The sequence below is a fragment of the Typha latifolia genome, chromosome 1 (assembly GCF_019914945.1).
Source record: "Typha latifolia isolate L0001 chromosome 1, TyphaL0001v2, whole genome shotgun sequence".
In the NCBI taxonomy this organism is placed as follows: domain Eukaryota; kingdom Viridiplantae; phylum Streptophyta; class Magnoliopsida; order Poales; family Typhaceae; genus Typha; species Typha latifolia.
This window is the reverse complement of record NC_133086.1, coordinates 6,912,200-6,929,940: the sequence shown is the minus strand read 5'-3', so window position 1 is coordinate 6,929,940 and position 17,741 is coordinate 6,912,200. Positions and strand designations below refer to the sequence as shown.

Below are 17,741 nucleotides of genomic sequence, written 5' to 3'. Positions count from 1 at the left end.
GAAAAATTATTAGTTAAAGTATAAATTGTGCCCCATGATAACTTTTATTTGTATCACATAACTTTTCCATCCAATAACTGAGAAAGCATAATTTTTTTTTTCAAATTATTAGAGAGAATATAGTAAATATTATAATATCAGAGATAAATTATCTCTCTCGTTCAATATAATTTACTCGCTATATCTTATTTTTTTAATTTAAAAGAAAGTACGCTTTTAAAAATATGATCATAGAAGAAGATTTTCGATCATCTTTAAAATATGAGTAGAAGTTTCTATTTACTCAAATGATTATTAATATCATAGAAATATTATGGTAATTTAAATATAAAAATTTAGGAGTATGATTTTAGTAGTACTACTAATTTGAAATTTACCCTTTTTTATTTTAAGAGGTGGGGATTTAGAGATTGGAACCTAAAACTACTTATACAACCTGATCGAGTTTTTGACTTTTTTTTAAGTCAGCGATGTGTTTAATTTATTTTAAAAGTTAAATACAAAACTATATAAGTTATAAAATTATTAGTTGAAGTACGATTTTTAAATATAAGTAGCTGATGAACAACTTATATAGAAACTGAAAGTTTTGATCTAATCAGTACAACTTATATTTAAAATCACTATCTCCTAAAAACACATTTAATTCTTTATTTAAATTTTGAAGTGTATTAGACACGTAAAGAAAAAGTTTGAGATGGGCTAGTTTGGTCAAAAGACTCCAATTTGAGCCTCTTTGATCGTCAATTTTGCAACTATTTTGTGTGAAATCCCTGCATTCAGGCCGCCTAATAAGAGAACAAATAACTATGGCAGCAAAAGAAATCTACTTCACCAAGCAACAACGGGAAGAGTAACACTATTCCTGGCTAATGTAGTTACAAAGTTTCAGTGGCAGTGAGCCATCACTCGTACAGAACATGGAACCAGTATGCTCGATTACGTACAAAATGATAAATTATCTGATGAGCCAAAAAAATTCCAACTAGGGCAGCCTACTAAATCCCCTTAATTAAACCTACAGGGAGCAATTTCCTCCAACATTTGTCAACACCATAAATTACAAGAGGTTACACCGGATCAATGTGTTAGTAGTGATGACAGAATTGAAGCCACGAGCAGCTCTTGGAGATTGGATGTTATTGTAAACTGGAAGTTGACCCTGAGTGTAGGTGCAATTGGGTTCTCTTTTTCTTGGTTGTTTCTGGGTTCTCGTCAAGCATGACGACATCATCATCGTTGTCCTCAACTTCTTGGGGATTCGCTTGATTGGCAGCATTGAAGTTTAGATTACTCCGAGAGACATTGTGGTTTGCCGTTGTTTCTAACATTTCAGAAAGCTTCCTCTTGGTCCCAGGTTTCTCTGGAGCTATCTCAACCCCATAGGACTTACCTTTAGCTTCTAATGCATCAGGCGAAGTAGTTAATCTGCTCTCACCATTAACCTGCTTGGATTTGTCAGTGACACTGGTCCATCCAGATAGGATCATGCCATCTGGTTCTTTCTCGTCATCAAACTCCTCCCTGCATGCATCAGAACAACTTGTGATGTTCATGCTATAATAACAAACTATGAAGTAGCTAATTCAGTATATATTGTGCATCAAACAAGGAAAAGAAATCCACTGAAAACTTGTACCAGTATTTAACAGCTTGTGATAATATAAATTGGAAATATCACTCAGAATCAACATTAAGGTCTGATTCTGCAGATTAATTTTAATGGAGAACAAGAAGCCATCATATTACAAATTTTTACTCAATCTTTATTCATGTCAATAAGCTAAAGCTTGTCAAAACATAAGTTGCGCGTACAACTCAGCATTTACAATTTAAATGCCGACTCTACAGTACTACAGAATATAAATCATTGGATAACAAAAAGGCATCAAATAATAATATGTCCCCACATATACCAATCTATGTGAATTTGGCATCACTTCCAATTTTCTGATTTCCATATTAGATATCAATCCTCATTCTGATTTTTCCTCAATATCCTGACATAGACAAAAGCCATGGGACATGATGCAGGTCGCAGGTCATTGACCTACAGCCAATAGGTCAATATCCAGTAACTTGAACATCAGTCACGTGACCTGAGGATGTACCTGTGGTACCATGACATGCAAAAGTAGGTCAACTCCATGCAGCACGAGACTCCACAACAGCCAATTAGGTCAGTGTTGGCATGGTGATGCCACCGGCATTTAGAACCTTGATTAGGACTTAGGGCATACTCAATGATGACAGATTGACTTGCTTGCAGCTCAAAGTGCTAACTTAAAGAGGAAGAGTAGAAAAGGACATGGACATGAGCGATTGCAAAATGGTAAAATAACTGTTAAATTAAATTAACTCAACATTGCATTTCATCATAAAAAGACATTCATATTGCCAAGGAGAAACAGTTGGGAGCATTTATTTTGCGGCCATTGTTTTATTCTACTATTTCTTTTAAATGTGAAGTATTAAAATTCTCCACCAATGTTTCCCGTCGTTCTGAAATATTCAGATGGGAGAATGCTTTTACCACCCAATTGTACATCAAGATGAAATCAAGTAACCAAGCAACTCAAATAGAATTAAAGGGAATATGATATGAAACAAAGATTCAAAGAAAACCAACATATGAAACTTAAAATACAAAACTGGAAGAACAAAAAAAAATACCAGCAAACGCATTACAAAATAAACTTAGCTTAAAATACTAAATGAAAGAATATATATACACATCAGATGTAAACCTGTGTTTGATGTTAATGTTGCATGATAGTTCTTGTTGAAGATCCTCAACTGTAAGCATAGTCCCGCTAGTAACTGGAACAGGAAGTTCGGCTAATACCTGTATAATTTGATAGCTCAATTAATGCAAGGAAAGTAATACAACATCAACTGCAAGGAAAAGATAGCATCATGGCTATGATAAGTAAGCAACATCACATGAAAATGACGGTCACGTGCTACTTCTACAAATCACATGCTAAATGGTATGATAAATGCAGAGAAGTCCTAACCTTATCAAGATTCTTGGCATAATTGGCAGCAACATCTTCCTCCAAATCATCACCATCCTCAAAGATGAGTGTCGAACCATGCATTATCAAAGGAAGGTTCATGCCAAGTTTTGCATTTACTATCTTCTCGACAACATCTCGTAGCTTTGTACTACAAGTGTTAACTTCCAATAGCAGTGGAGTCTGTCTCAATTTTAAGTTGTAGTCAGTGTTGTCGCATGACTAATAAAAACCATAATTAATGAAAATTGAATGACCAAAAAGTACCTCAGAACAGACATAACATGATTTATTAGGCTCAAATGGTTCCACTGGCATTAAAAGCATCTTTCTTGATGGATGTTCAAGACAATATGTCATCCTGTGAAGGTTAATACAACAGTGATCAAGTATTTTTTGGAAGTACCAAATACAACGTCTTGCTACACAAAACAGACTTGATACCGAGCAATTTTTATACTTAAGTGGCAAATAATATGGCATTGGACAGAGAAATTACTATGAGAAAGTTCATCAGAAAGTACCTATTCATCTGAAAATCACCCTGCAGCACTTTAACTGCTTCAACAACAATTAAACCAGCTATAATAGCATTTGTTGTTGCAACCGCATGCACAATGTTGCCAGCAATACCTTTCGCTTCAAACAGACTATGCAGAGGAATTCCAAACGAATAGGCCCTGATATTTGCAGCAGCAGTAACAAACTCTACTGCTAACTGATCATCTTTGTCAAAGGTCAAGTTCCCAATATCCTGAAAACAAAAATCAACAGATCCATCACAAGTTCCACAATTCAAAAAGTTACATAGACATGCTATCACATAGTACAAAAATGGACCTTCTCTCTTTTTTCAATAAATAATCTCAAAGCCTCCAAAAAGATTCTTGAATTTTCAGCAATACTCCATATATCTTGTGGATTCTTGAGACCAACAGATAACATAGCAGAGAAGGCTGACTGCCCATTATCACAGTCCTCTGAATTACCATTTTGTTGGATCAATTTGTCTGGCAAAACATCAGTAACATATACAGGCCTAGGTCTTTTTCTGTTCTTCCATGTTTCTTCATTAGCTAATGCAACTTCGATGTTATATCCAAAAACATGATCATAAATTTTCCGACCATACTGCTCAGGATCTTCTTCTGGGCTTCGCTCAAACACATCTACAGGCTTTGATGAATTACTCCCATCATTAGATCGCACATTAAGATCATTGTCCTGATTTCTATCACCAAATAACTTTGCAAAAAGCAGGTCCTTTGCCCAAACAACGCAGTGAACAAACTGCAAGGGATAGAAGATGCACTTCATAATCACACCAAGCTAAAATGTTCTCTTGTGATAAAATCCATACAAGTAGTAAATATCTGGATTTTGACTAAGATATTGTAGAACATTATGTAACAACTAAAGCATCTCGTTCTCATATAAATTTTAACTACTGAAAAACAATGACTTTATTCATGCAGAATTCTAAAGTCGAATTAACTAGTACTTCAAATAACAGGAGGAATCAGACATTTTACACGCATTTTTGAAAATTCACTATATGTAGACAAACCTCTATAATGAGCATCTCTTTCCAAAATGTTAACCAAATGTTAGCTAACTCATACTGAGGAATTGACCCTTAATACATGGTACTTTCACCAGATAGAGGTGCACATGAAACATAAGCATTACAGATAGCAAATGGCATATCCTTTTTGCTTTTACCATTCAATTTTAAAGTATCTCTTATTACAGATAAGAGGAGCCAGCTCTGTTTCACTGGTCAAATTGCTGGAAGAAATGCCTGGAAAATTATTAGCGCTTTGTACCAATGCATACATGTTTACTACACACAAGTGGAATTTTAATTTTTTTTTTTAAATAAAGCACATAGTTGTAAATTGTCTTTAGCATTTTGCAATATTCTATCTTTGATTCATTCTGACATCTGATGCCAGATGATCCATAGAATCCTGAGAAGAAAAAGGCTTGGTGTAGCAAGACAAATGAGTGCATCAAGTATCAACATGTAAAGGCCATGTCATTGTGATGTAGCTGATCCACGGTAGTAAAAGATATAAGTATCAATACAAGGATTTCCATAATTTGACAGTCATTTCAGCTATATCCTTTTGTCTGTTGACCAATCATACAAATCCACTTGATTTTCTGCAGCATCGGCCTAGTCATGTACTCCACTCTAAAACTTAACGTCACTAGCTTGTTCCAATGTACTTCCAATTTAGATTTCCTTATGTCAGCTGGATATCCCTCATTGGCTGTCATGAATTAGAAATTTGTATTAGAGAAACTAGAAGAACTGGTTACTTTCCAAGTCCTCTCTTGGCCAACAACTTGGAATTAAAATTGAAGAATAATAATGCAAGGATACAATGTTCTGAGTGCTATTATGGACCCAAGCCATCTACTTAAAATAAGATCTAATCCTTATTAACCAAGTGCAAAAACCCAACCAGAAAAGGTCCCAACCTACTCTATTTCATTACCCTCCGGCAGCACAAGAAAGATGAATGAGTCCTTGAAGAGGTTTGTTCCAAGCCACCCTACTCTCTATTCTGGCAGTGTGGCCTTCATCTGATGCCACTTCTTCTCTTCCTCTCAACCTGTCCTCTCTCTCCCCTCTCTTCTGAACTCTTTCTCCCCTCTTCTATTCTATCTCTCCTACTTTTCTCTTCTTGATTGCTACATCCATATGCTTCTTTGCTGGACTTCCAGTATCCATATTTCTCTATCAGTCTGTGCTGCAATTACTGTGTTGGTGTTACTAATTACTGCACCTGACATTATTATTGACTACTGAAGCTGACTGGCTATTGTGATTACTGCACTTGCTTCCTTTACTATTAATAACTGATGCTGTATTGCAGAATATCTGCTTAAACCAAGAATGTTGATCTCAGAGTGAAGATGATAGTCAAGGTTTCATCAGATACAATAGGTGATTCTGAACATGAAACTTTTTTCGCCGAGCCCTTTTTTCGCTGAGCCTTCGTTGATTTCTAGGCCTAACCATAAACTCAAACTTTAACCTAATCTTTAATCACTTATGGACTATGGACTGCTCCCTTATAGCTTGTCGTACAAACATTATTTCTTTTCTTCTATTTGTTAAACAGTATTTGAGGTTGCGTCAAGTTTTAAAATGAGATATTCTCTGTTGGCTTTGACTTTATAGTTTGTTTTGGTCTTAGTTTAGTCTTCTATTACGTGCTAATTAAATTATTTCTTAATCTCTTTGGACAAGTGCTCTCCAAAATAAGATGTAACAACTCTAACCCATCGGTTGAGCATTGGAGCTTAAATTCTTGCAATTTATTTGCATCACTAGACATGTTCAAATGTATCATCAGTTGTTAGAAAGAAAGATAACAGAGAAAGCAACAATAGAGAAGAGTTATCAAATTGTGGCACTATCTTTTCATAGTATAGCTCTTAAATATCATACATATACATATTATATATATATATATATATATATATATATATTATAGTTATAAATAACACAAAAAAAAAGAAAACTGAAAATGAAACCTTTGATGGTGTGCTAGTGATTGTGCAGACAGGATAGGTCTTCGGAGTTGGTTTTGGTTGACATTCATAGCACTCTGTTTTACCCTTGACATGTATAGTAACCTGCTCCAATCATTCACCAATTAGAGGCTTTAGAGGAACTTGATACAAAACAGATGCAGAATAAACGTAAGCAAACTAATGGTTAAATAGACAAAAATATTAAGTTTGTGTCATAATACTATATGCAGCATGCAATAACATATAATCAGATGCTTAAGAAAACCAGGGATAGTTGCACCAAAGTAGCACTACAGCCATCAATAAATCTAAATGAGTACAGAATAAGTGAATAACAAAGCATATATAATATTGTAAACCTTATATAGCTAGACATGGCAGATGCAACATGGCTATTAATTAACTGGAACATCACAGATTTCCAAGTAAACAAATTACAAACAAGTGGGTAGGCAAGGGGTTAGAGAAGTACTATCCTTTTGCATAAAATTTGAAAAATCTAGTGGAATCATAAATGTCCAAAAATTAGGCAAGTTTAATGGGCAAGAACAGCACCAAACTTTGGTCTTTTTTCTTTTTCTTTTTCTTTATTTGAAAGAATGACCAAACTTTGGTTAATACATAATATATTGAACTACCTTATGTCTCAGTCTATAAATAACAATAACAAATTCATGCATGACCCTCTGACATATTACATCCAAGATGCATGTAGAATTTGCTAGGAATAACTTAGTTTGATTATCTTATATGACAAGATGCATTAGCATGGGATCATATTATCCAGGACATAGTGAGGCCTGAATTGAGAAGAGTGAAACGCCTAATAGACTTGATGAAACATAATTTACCAAAACAACTCAGTTTGATTATTTTTACATGATATAATTATGTATTTGCACGGCATATATAATCCTGTATAACATTAAGTAGAATGGTGAAATGCCGAAATGTTTTACAGACCCGATAAAATATAAGTAAAACAGAATACAAAGATTTTATCAGCATTTTCAAAAACATCTAGAACAAAACAATGATAGAGCTTTGACATTTATATTATTCTAAGCAAATAAAATACAACATGGAGTTTGTATTTATCAGCATTTTCAAAAAAAATCTAGAATAGAACAACGATAGGGCTTTGACATTTTAATTCTAAGAGAATAAACTACAACATGGAGCTTGTATTTATCAGCATTTTCAAACAAATCTAGAATAAAACAAGGATAGGGCTTGACATTTCTGTTATTCTAAGAGAATAAACTACAACATGGAGCTTGTATTTATCAGCATTTTCAAAAAAAATCTAGAATAAAAAATTGATAGGGCTTTGACATTTCTATTATTCTAAGAGAATAAACTATAACATGGATCAATTAAGAGAACTAGGGAATTTCCTTTTTGTAATAGACATGAAGATGCTTGACTAGAAAATTTAGTATTCATTAATTTGCTATTAAGATGAAACAACTGATCAAACATGACATGTGAGTAAAATTTTAGTATTGCAGAAGATGCTAGATTAGCTGTTGAATTGCATAAATCAGCTTGGAGTCTCCAGGTTGATTACTATTTCCTAACCAAAACAAATTTGACGTGAGAGCTGATTGCCATGAAAAAACCTATAAGGCCAATCAAATGGTACGAAGACCTAAAAAACTGGTTGAAATTCAAGATCATGCTACATTAGAAAAACCTTGAAGAAGTGCAATACATAAATCTACAATTTCATATCAATGCCCAACTTAAGCCACATATAACCAGAAAAGACGACAAATAATTTCTTAACTTCTTTAATCTCTTATTGCATTATTAAAAACATGTAGACATGTAAATCCAATTGTATCTTTGGCTCTTTGCATTTGCACCTTTGCCCTTTATGACATGGCATAAGAGAAAGAAAAAATCATTATAATGGTCATTCTGGCATTTCTACAAAGAGCGCACACAGTTTTAAGACCATGAATTGCCATGCTAGACAGCATATGCCATGCCGGCACAAACAGGAGAAAACTCTCAAATTTTTTGAAATTTTTTTTGAAATTTTTTTATTTCTGCAGAAGAATCCATATCTTGTAGAAGGTTATAAAAAACCATTTAGAAGATATTGGCAACAAAGTATCTGTAAAGATCATAAACAAAAAATGTCAAGGCCAGCAGTAGTATTTTCCTGGAACAAACTAAGTCACGTGCAACAAAGCAAGCACCCGACGAATATCAGGACATAAGGTATTCCCAAAAGCACCATTCCCACTTCAAATGAACAGCCTTAGATATTGTGTTTTTTGAATGTGACTGGAAGTTGGGAAATAAAATTTTATATAGTGATTAATTTCGATCAACCTATAGCTATTAAGCTTTTTTTTTTCTATTTCAACAGTATTGACATAACCAAGAAGCAGCAGTCAACAAACTCTCACTAAAAGAATATCACACAGAAGAAACAGAAAGAGAAGTGCATCAGGTAAACCTTCAGTTACATGAACTACAGTACCACTCTAAAACATTAGCATATAAAAATATATCAAATCAAATAACTTGTACGGAAATATTTGATACATTACCTGCCCCAAAAACCCTGTTGTTCCACTTTCAACCAAAGGGACTTCAGCAGCAAGGCAAAGTCGGTTAACATGTCGCCGGGCATCTAAGTTATCAAGACCATTTAAGACAACACTAAATTGTTTAAAGAACTCAACATTAAATTGGGGATCCTTGACATTTGCATGATATGATGTTATGTTGATGCCCGGTCTAAATTTTAAGACCGCGTCTCGAGCAACCTGATAAGGAAGCAAATATGAAAAAGTCAGGACCATACTAAAAACATTTAATGAAAAAAGGGGGCAAGAAAAGATAACTACACTCGACATAAATTATATGGTATAAGCTACCTACTTTAGCTTTAGATTGCCCCACATGACACTGTCGAAATAAAAATTGCCTATTTAGGTTGCTGACTTCTATTGTATCCATATCAATCTGCAAAAACAAACAACTATTATGAATATAACCAAGCACGGGTAAAGATTGTCAATTGACATACAGTCTAAGAAAATGGATGAAGTTTGACAATGCTCAAGGCGTATGGACCTGTCAGAATATAACTTCCAGTCAGGCCAATAGTGTAAGTTATAATAGATTCATATAAACGGAGTACTAACAGGCTGTGTAAAGATTGTTCTGTCACTATGTTCTGCAGCCAAGGTATTGCAGACACATAAGAGACTATAATGTGGATGCGGTGCTGAGACAACCTTATACAGTAGTGCTTATCACGTAACCGAATACCTTTGAAAGCATAAAAATTATCTCAACTATAGAACAAATAATTATCATTTTAATGCGTTAGTTGTGTATATCAATTTCTTCTCCTATGTGACAACTCAAACTCCTCCAAATATTCATTTCTTGGGTAATTTTCAGTCTATGTACATCCCCACTGCCACTCCAGATAGCCTGAAAGGTTTTCTTAATATACCACTGTTGAAGCACTCGCCTGGAGGAGAACATACAGAAGCTTTTCTAGTACAGAATTTTAGCATCACAAGCATCTCATGGACCATAAACCTAGTCACAAACAATATGAAACCTAACTGGAACACAAAATGCATAGGAAGAATACCAAAACAACCATCTCCACATGGAGTCCAGTCCATTTCATCTCCCTAATAATCAAGAAGGCAGACTTAACTTTCAGCAAGATTGCCTTCTTTTTGTAGTTTTGTACTTTATTTCTGAATCCAATATAAAGCACAGAAAGTCTGACTCAAATCTACCATAACCCTGCATATTACTTTTGAAATACACAAACCGTCACATATAGTAGGCTTCTAACATAAATATCTATTTCTTGCAAGGAGCTAAAAATATTAAAAGAGGTACTGCACCAAGATCTCCGAAACTTCAACATTAGCATCTAAGTACTAAAAACACTAAAAACAATTCTTTTAACAAATTATAAGGTGTAAGACCCTTTCCCTATTGCCAATTGACCTACCAGCATGTTCTTTCCAAACTACTACTACTACTACTACTACTACTACTACTACTACTACTACTACTACTACTAAGAGAGTTTGTCACTAACTAGAACCCTAGAACACCGAAAATCAATTAGGGCTAGAAGAATTACAAACCCTAGAGTAACAAAGTGCGAAATCAAAGTAACTCTTCGCTTACTATATGAATATCTTGGAAACCGGAGAGCGCGAGGGTTTTGAGTAGCTCGCAGCCGATTCCCCCAGCCCCCACCATGAGCACTTTCGCGGCCTGCAACCACCCAATTCCAAATGGCTCCCTGAGACACGAAGCCGCAAGCGAGAAGAAGAGAAGAAAATAACGGGAAACTACGCGAAGAGTACCTTGATTGCCTCCTCCTGCGAACTCGAATCCATGGGGAGGGGTGAGCTTGGAGGGGAAGAGGAGGAGGGCTTTCTTTTTTTTTCGTTTTTGCTGGGTTTGGGGGAATCAAAGGTGGGTCAGAACTGGGAAGACTCGTGGAAAAGGGAGGGAGAGGGGTCTTCTTGCGTCTTGTTCCAAAAAATACTTACTTGTAGGATTTCAATTGGAATTTTGCTTCTTTAAGCCCTGAGCCCTCACACCATTTTCTTTTTCCCCTTTTTTCTTCTCGGCTCATGACATCCAATACATTATTAGAATTTGGAGGTTCGACTTGAACGTTGGTCAACTCTCTTGCGATAATTATTAGATTACTATTTACTAACCTCCCTCAAATAATGAATTGGCTAACCAAATCTTCTGGAGTCATTAAATTAAAATGATTCAATTTCTTTTATGCTCATTACGGAACTCCAGAAATTCATAATACTATCGTTTGGAAACTTTTTGGGAACACCAAGTCGAATTTTTTATTTTATTTTATTTTTAGACCCAAATTTATACAGGATTTTGCTGGGGCTACTCAAGACCCGGCCCAAGCTCAAGTGCATTGAGGATGTCGCAGAAACAAGTAGACTTCCTCTTTGGCCTGCTCTGCCCGAGAACGCACAGTGGATAGCATTGGAGCCATCTGCTGTCTACGAAAGCAAAAGCTTAGAGCAACTAGCTGACAACTATTTTTATTCTTTTTCTATTTTATTATTCAATAGCTCGAAAACTAAATATGAGTTAGACAAAGAGTCGATCCTTTTTTAAAAACGGAGTTACTTAGATCCCATCAAGTTCTATCCAACATATTAAGTTACTTAATTTGTACTTTAAGTTGTGTGGGTCGTCGAAATATTGCTCCGAACTAAATGCTACTTAAATATTGTTTTAAACTATCGCACTGCCGATCCATCAATAAGCTGAATTATTGAGTCAAGTTACTAAACCATCAAATAATTATCTCCACCTTAATTATGTATTATTAGAGTTGATCGTAAAGAGAATACTTACTAATTTTATGAGAGTTGGTTTATGAATTATTTTCATTTCTAAAACCACTACCATCCACAAGTAAAAAAGGATCTATAGATGTTTTTCCACCAAGGTGGAAAAAAATGCCTAAACTGCAAGTCAGCAATTACTACAGAGTTGCAACAAGTGGGTGCAGAGTTAAGGGAGAGACAGAGGGAAGAAGTAGAAAGATATGTGAAGGATGTGGTTACTAATTTATTTATATTGTATCGATCGTAAAAAATATACCTACTAACTTTGCGAGAGCAAATTTATGAGAGTTAGTCTATGTAACTTTACGGCGGTAATGTTTTAAAGTTTAGTTGCAAGATCGTTTTGAGTGATTAAAAATATAATTAAAAGACAATACAAAGATATTTTGATAAAATATGATTAAAAGAGAATAAAAAGATTCTACTAGCATTTTCAGAAACATCTAGAATAAAACAGCGATGGCTTTGAGACTTGTACTCTTGTGAGAGAAAAAACTACACAATAGAGCTTGTCTTTGAGAAAATAAGAATTTTTTTAGACATAGAGATGTAATGTTATTATATTAGTTAGTATATTTTCATCATTAAATCAGGCCATATTTCGAGCTTGATTTACGTTGGATTGAAGCTAGAATCAATCTCTTAGTCGTTGTCTTAAGATATATAATTTTTATTTAAGTTTTGAAGTGTTCCAAAAGCGAAGAAGGACGATTAATTTTGTCAAAAAAATTCTTTAAATTTTAAAAGCTTTATAAAAAATAAAGTGTGAATTATATTTTGACGGTATCAATAAAATCATTTGAGAGCCAATGGAAAGTTGCCAAGTATCCGGCTTGCGACTGTGTCGCATGTTCTTATGAGTCACCACACCCACACTGTCCACTCTCCCCCATCGACTCCATCGAGAGAGAGATAGGAGAGAGAGAGAGAGAGAGAGAGAGAGAGAGAGAGAGAGAGGTGAATCCATGGAGAAGCCAACGGAGATGAGCAGCTCCAAGATGTTTGGAGGATACAACCGGCGTTACAATCACTTCAGCCCAACCCTTGGCTGCTCGATGACATTCACCATCTTCTTCCCCCCTTCGCCTACACCACACACGAAATTCCCTGTAAGCTCCAAGATGCCTCCTCCGATCTGAACGTAAGGTGTTTGATTTTATTACTATGCGTATGAGAGATGGAGAATAAGGAGAGGAACCGAGATTAGATACGTGATTAGGGATTCTTGGTTGTGGTTTGGATGTCAACATCCCACTGCATTAGGCTTCCACCAATGCGCACGAGAATTACCCCTCTCGCTCTTCTTGTGGTCTCACATTTCTTTTTTCACAAAAGGCTAGATTTGTGGTTTCGCAGTTAATACGGCTTGTGCTTGATCTATAAAAATGATCAGAAATTGTTCATGAATTTTTCCTATGTCGTTTTTTCTAATCTATATTGATTCTTCACCAAGGAAAGTGTGGGCTTTGCAACACTAAGCTATTTTACTGCTAACCATATGCCCGCTTGTTGCTTGCATTGCTGCCTGTTTCAAGTTGACGTTAGATAAGGATTTTGGTATCTTTGGTGTCTCGGTGATTACTGGATTCATGTGTTGCAGATTCTCTACTGGCTATCTGGCCTGACATGTACAGATGAGAATTTCATTACAAAATCTGGTGCCCAACGCATGGCTTCCGCCAAGGGCGTCGCTTTAGTTGCTCCTGATACATCTCCAAGTAAGTAGTATTGCGATTCTTGCTTATTTTCTGATAACATTCATTTATATTTTCATTTACTATCTTTCATTTTTCACATGTTGCTTGCTATTTGACATATTCCAAAAACAAACGAAATGTTATGACACCTATCACTTGTGGGATTGTCTGATACTGGTTTAAGATGCATCAATCCATTCCTTTAAATATTTAATGATTTTTTTCCTGAAGGTTTAAGCCATGTCATTTAAACCCTGTTAATTACTTCCTTGTGATGCAAGCTGCATGAATGCTAAATATGTTTTTTTATACTAACTTAACTCTCCTTCCATTATAAAGGTCATAACCCATCCTAACTGGCTACATCAGAATCAGTACAGCTCTTCGACTATACTTATGTTGTTATGGATTTAATTAACTCTTGAACCCCTCTTAAAGGTTTCAAGTTAATCAAGACACTGTCATACATATAAGATATGTATCCTATTTGTCATCATTAAGAGGGTCCCCCTCTTCATGATTCAAAGCACTAAGGATTTTCTTCTTTTTCCTTTAATCTTGTATCATATGTAACCCTAAGATAGTAAGATGTAAATACTACTCAATAAATCAACAACGATCCATTGCAAATTCTCTTCTATTTTGATTTTCTATTACTGGGACAGTTAGTTGCTAATTATGTATTTTTCTGTGATTTAATGCAGGAGGGCTAAACATAGAAGGCGAGGCAGATAGTTGGGACTTTGGTGTGGGTAAGGCTGGAAGCTATAAGTTTTGATCAATCTGATCTTTAATACTATATTTTGAATGAATCAATTGCTATAATTTTCATTTAGCTGGTGCATATTTATGCAAGAATAACATGGCTACAAGCCTATAACCAAGATTATGCATATATCTCATCCTGCTAAATAATCCCGCTAGTATGTTCGATTAGCTTCTGTTATGGGAGGAAAATGCAAATTGGCTTTTGAGCACTATAATGTTTGAGATTACTGAATCTTCAGGATATTATGAATATTGAGACATACCTTTCCTGGATAAATCAAAGGAAAAATGGTAAAGATTATGACTACACGGTTAGTTTATATGAGTTTTTAAACTACAGCCCAAACTTGTCAGTTTGGTCTAGTTATTGATAAAGCTCTTTTCATTGTTATCATCATCCAGTTCTCTAGGAAAAATAATAGAATTATAGCTATAAAACATGACTTGAAGTTTAGAACACTCATTGAGGACTTATTGTCAAGTGTCAACATGACATCAACACTTCAAAATTGATGGAGAACCAATAGGGAGATCCGTCTAGAAGTTTAAGCTCATCCAACTTATGAACAATAGTCTGAGCTTGTCCCTGGCTTGCACTGAGTTTAGAAAAACAGAGATGCTTATTTTAGTATGGCACAAAAAGTGGAAGTGCAAGATGAAGCTAATATCAACCACTTGGGGAGCAATTCTGATGAGATGATATTTGTTTAACTTATCAAAGATCAAATAATCAATATTCACTCCGGCGGAGTCTTGTAGGGTAGATTTACCTTGGTGGTGAATTTCCCTTCTCCTTTGCTAAAATTTCATTCCTTCAAATCTCTAAAATATGATTTATCTTCATCTGCAATATGTTCCTTGTTTCTCTTGCACCTTTTAGTCATGCTACATATGATATCCATATATCTAACTACATATGTTATCCATATTCCTACCTAGTCACAATATCTGGAGTTAAGATTCCATCTAGAATGAATTTAATGCTAGCAAATTTTCTTTAAATTATGCAACTTGCATGTATTAGGTCCATATATGGAGAACTATAAAAGGTTCAAAATTTTGAATGCTGATATATTTTTCCAATTTGGTCTTTGCTCATGGGTTTTCATTCAAGGTAGTCTTGGTGGTATTAGGGTTTCTATGGCCAAAAAAAGAGAGAGAGAGAAAAAGAAAAGCGGGTGGGGTGGTGGGGACTTGAAGGTAGAAAGCATGAAGGCGTTCTTGAGAAAAGAACAGGAAAAAACATAAGGGTGGGAGGGAGAGAGTCTGGGAAGGGAAAATATGTGTTTGTTGGACTTGACAGAGTTCTTGAGCTTAACTCAATCAATGTTTACCAGTTAGTAACAATTTATGAGTCATGGCTCCTGTGTAGAAGTGCAATAAAGTCTAAGATATTGGGGAGGCTATGATTCCCATTTTAAATATCTAGTGATGTTCTTAGAGAGGCACACAAATTAAGGGAATTCTTTCCCTGATTCCAACCTACCTAATACATACATACATATATATATGTACACAGATAAATATACAACCATCAGAGAATGTATTCCTATATATATGCTTTACCTATACAATAAATCTGAGCACCATCTTTAGTACATTTTACAGTGGATCTTCCTCTCTTGACTAGGAGCTGGATTTTACTTAAACGCCACTAATGAGAAGTGGAAAAACTGGCGCATGTATGACTACATTGTCAAGGAGTTGCCAAAAGTTCTGAGTGAAAATTTTGATCAGCTTGATACATCCTGTGCGTCCATTTCTGGGCACTCAATGGGGGGACATGGAGCTCTGACAATCTACTTGAAAAACCTTGACAAATACAAGGTGCTCTCTGATGGGTTACATTATTTTTTAAATGGTTCACAGCTATTTGCTTTTCAAGAAATTTACTAATGTAAATCTTTAATTGGTGCTTATCATAACTCAACATTATTTCCAGTCAGTGTCTGCTTTTGCACCAATAGTCAATCCCGTGAAATGCCCCTGGGGTCAGAAGGCTTTCTCAAACTACTTGGGTAACAGTCAGTTAGACTGGGAGGTAATCATTCAATGTATTTCCCTAGTTAGAACACTTTACTTCTTGATGGAAATTCCTCCATTATTTTTTCTTCTTTGCCAGATATGAGAAATGTACTTGGATTTCTTATTAATTGCAGGAATATGACGCCACCTGCTTGGTTAGTAAGTGTAACAAAATTTCAAATTCAATCCTGATAGATCAGGTAATGCGACCTTAATCTTGGAATAGGCTGAATGTGGACCCTATGCATCTTTTCCTTGTTTGTGACTCATCTAGTTCTCCTGCTAATATCTAATCTATTTTTTGAAAACTAGATACTTAAATGCATGCTTCTTGGACTTGCAGTTACTGGTTCTTCAGGAGTCCAACAGCTAGTCATAATTTCATTTGTAATACTATCCATGAAATCAGTAGAATTGTTAATACTCGTTGCCATTCAACAATCTAAAAGGCATTGAGATCCAGGTGGTCACAACGCTGCATAGATGTTTATTAGGCTATTATATATCTCCTATTGATTGCTTACTTCTATCTTGCTCATACTGATGACGCACCATTTTCACATTATAATTATTGTTCTATATTGGCGATAAATTCTATCTTGTTATGATCAGGGAGAGGATGACAAGTTCCTGCATGGTCAGCTGCTTCCACATAACTTTGAGGAAGCTTGTAAGAGCGTCAACGCTCCATTGACTCTTCGAATGCAGCCTGGTTATGACCACTCCTACTACTTCATTGCTACCTTTATTGATGATCACATCTGCCATCATGCCCAAGCTCTTAAGACAAGCTCATGACTTTGAGAAATTTACCTATTTGCTAGTAACACTTGGGGTGTGGGATAGTAGAATTATCATATGCACTTTGACGTCGAGTTTGAATTATGAACTATTTTCCTTATGAATCTTAAGTTTGTACTGCATTTAATTTGAGTCGTCTGTTGTTGTTTTATATTCTATGAATGCGCCCTTTGAGTTTTCTAATAAAGGATCATGCATATAGCTGGTGCTTTGTAATGCCCAATCATTATATTATTCTCTAATCAAGATGGTCAGAAATTATCTCACACATTGCTTGAAATTGATTTGCTTCAAATGTTTCCCGGTGGAGGGACTCAATTGTTCTAAAAATGTTTTATATGCGCCATGATTAAATTAACTCTGCCATTCTGCGTTCTTAGATAACAATCTTCTACGGTATACAAAAGACGAAATGGTAAAAAAACCAGATGAAATGGGAAATTGGCAATTGGATTAACAATAAAATGATAACAGTGTTTTATTCTGTCCTA

General features: G+C 35.2%; 2 protein-coding genes across 2 annotated transcripts; one reads left to right on the top strand and one right to left on the bottom strand.

Annotated features, from left to right (window-relative positions):
• Window positions 1-830: 830 nt before the first annotated feature.
• On the bottom strand, window positions 831-11,254 carry LOC140793039 (SUMO-activating enzyme subunit 2). The gene is made up of 11 exons (XM_073144376.1): window positions 10,931-11,254; window positions 10,749-10,838; window positions 9,465-9,548; window positions 9,131-9,349; window positions 6,567-6,668; window positions 3,858-4,307; window positions 3,542-3,771; window positions 3,285-3,378; window positions 3,018-3,200; window positions 2,748-2,845; window positions 831-1,524 (listed from the first exon to the last, which is right to left on the bottom strand). Exons 1-11 carry the CDS (start codon window positions 10,961-10,963, stop codon window positions 1,140-1,142), a joined length of 1,968 nt encoding a protein of 655 aa, XP_073000477.1. The 5' UTR covers window positions 10,964-11,254; the 3' UTR covers window positions 831-1,139.
• A 1,187-nt stretch (window positions 11,255-12,441) lies between these two features.
• Window positions 12,442-17,473, top strand: LOC140789310 (S-formylglutathione hydrolase-like). The gene is made up of 7 exons (XM_073138971.1): window positions 12,442-13,068; window positions 13,560-13,677; window positions 14,361-14,408; window positions 16,055-16,251; window positions 16,367-16,465; window positions 16,584-16,649; window positions 17,062-17,473. Exons 1-7 carry the CDS (start codon window positions 12,925-12,927, stop codon window positions 17,245-17,247), a joined length of 858 nt encoding a protein of 285 aa, XP_072995072.1. The 5' UTR covers window positions 12,442-12,924; the 3' UTR covers window positions 17,248-17,473.
• Window positions 17,474-17,741: the final 268 nt, after the last annotated feature.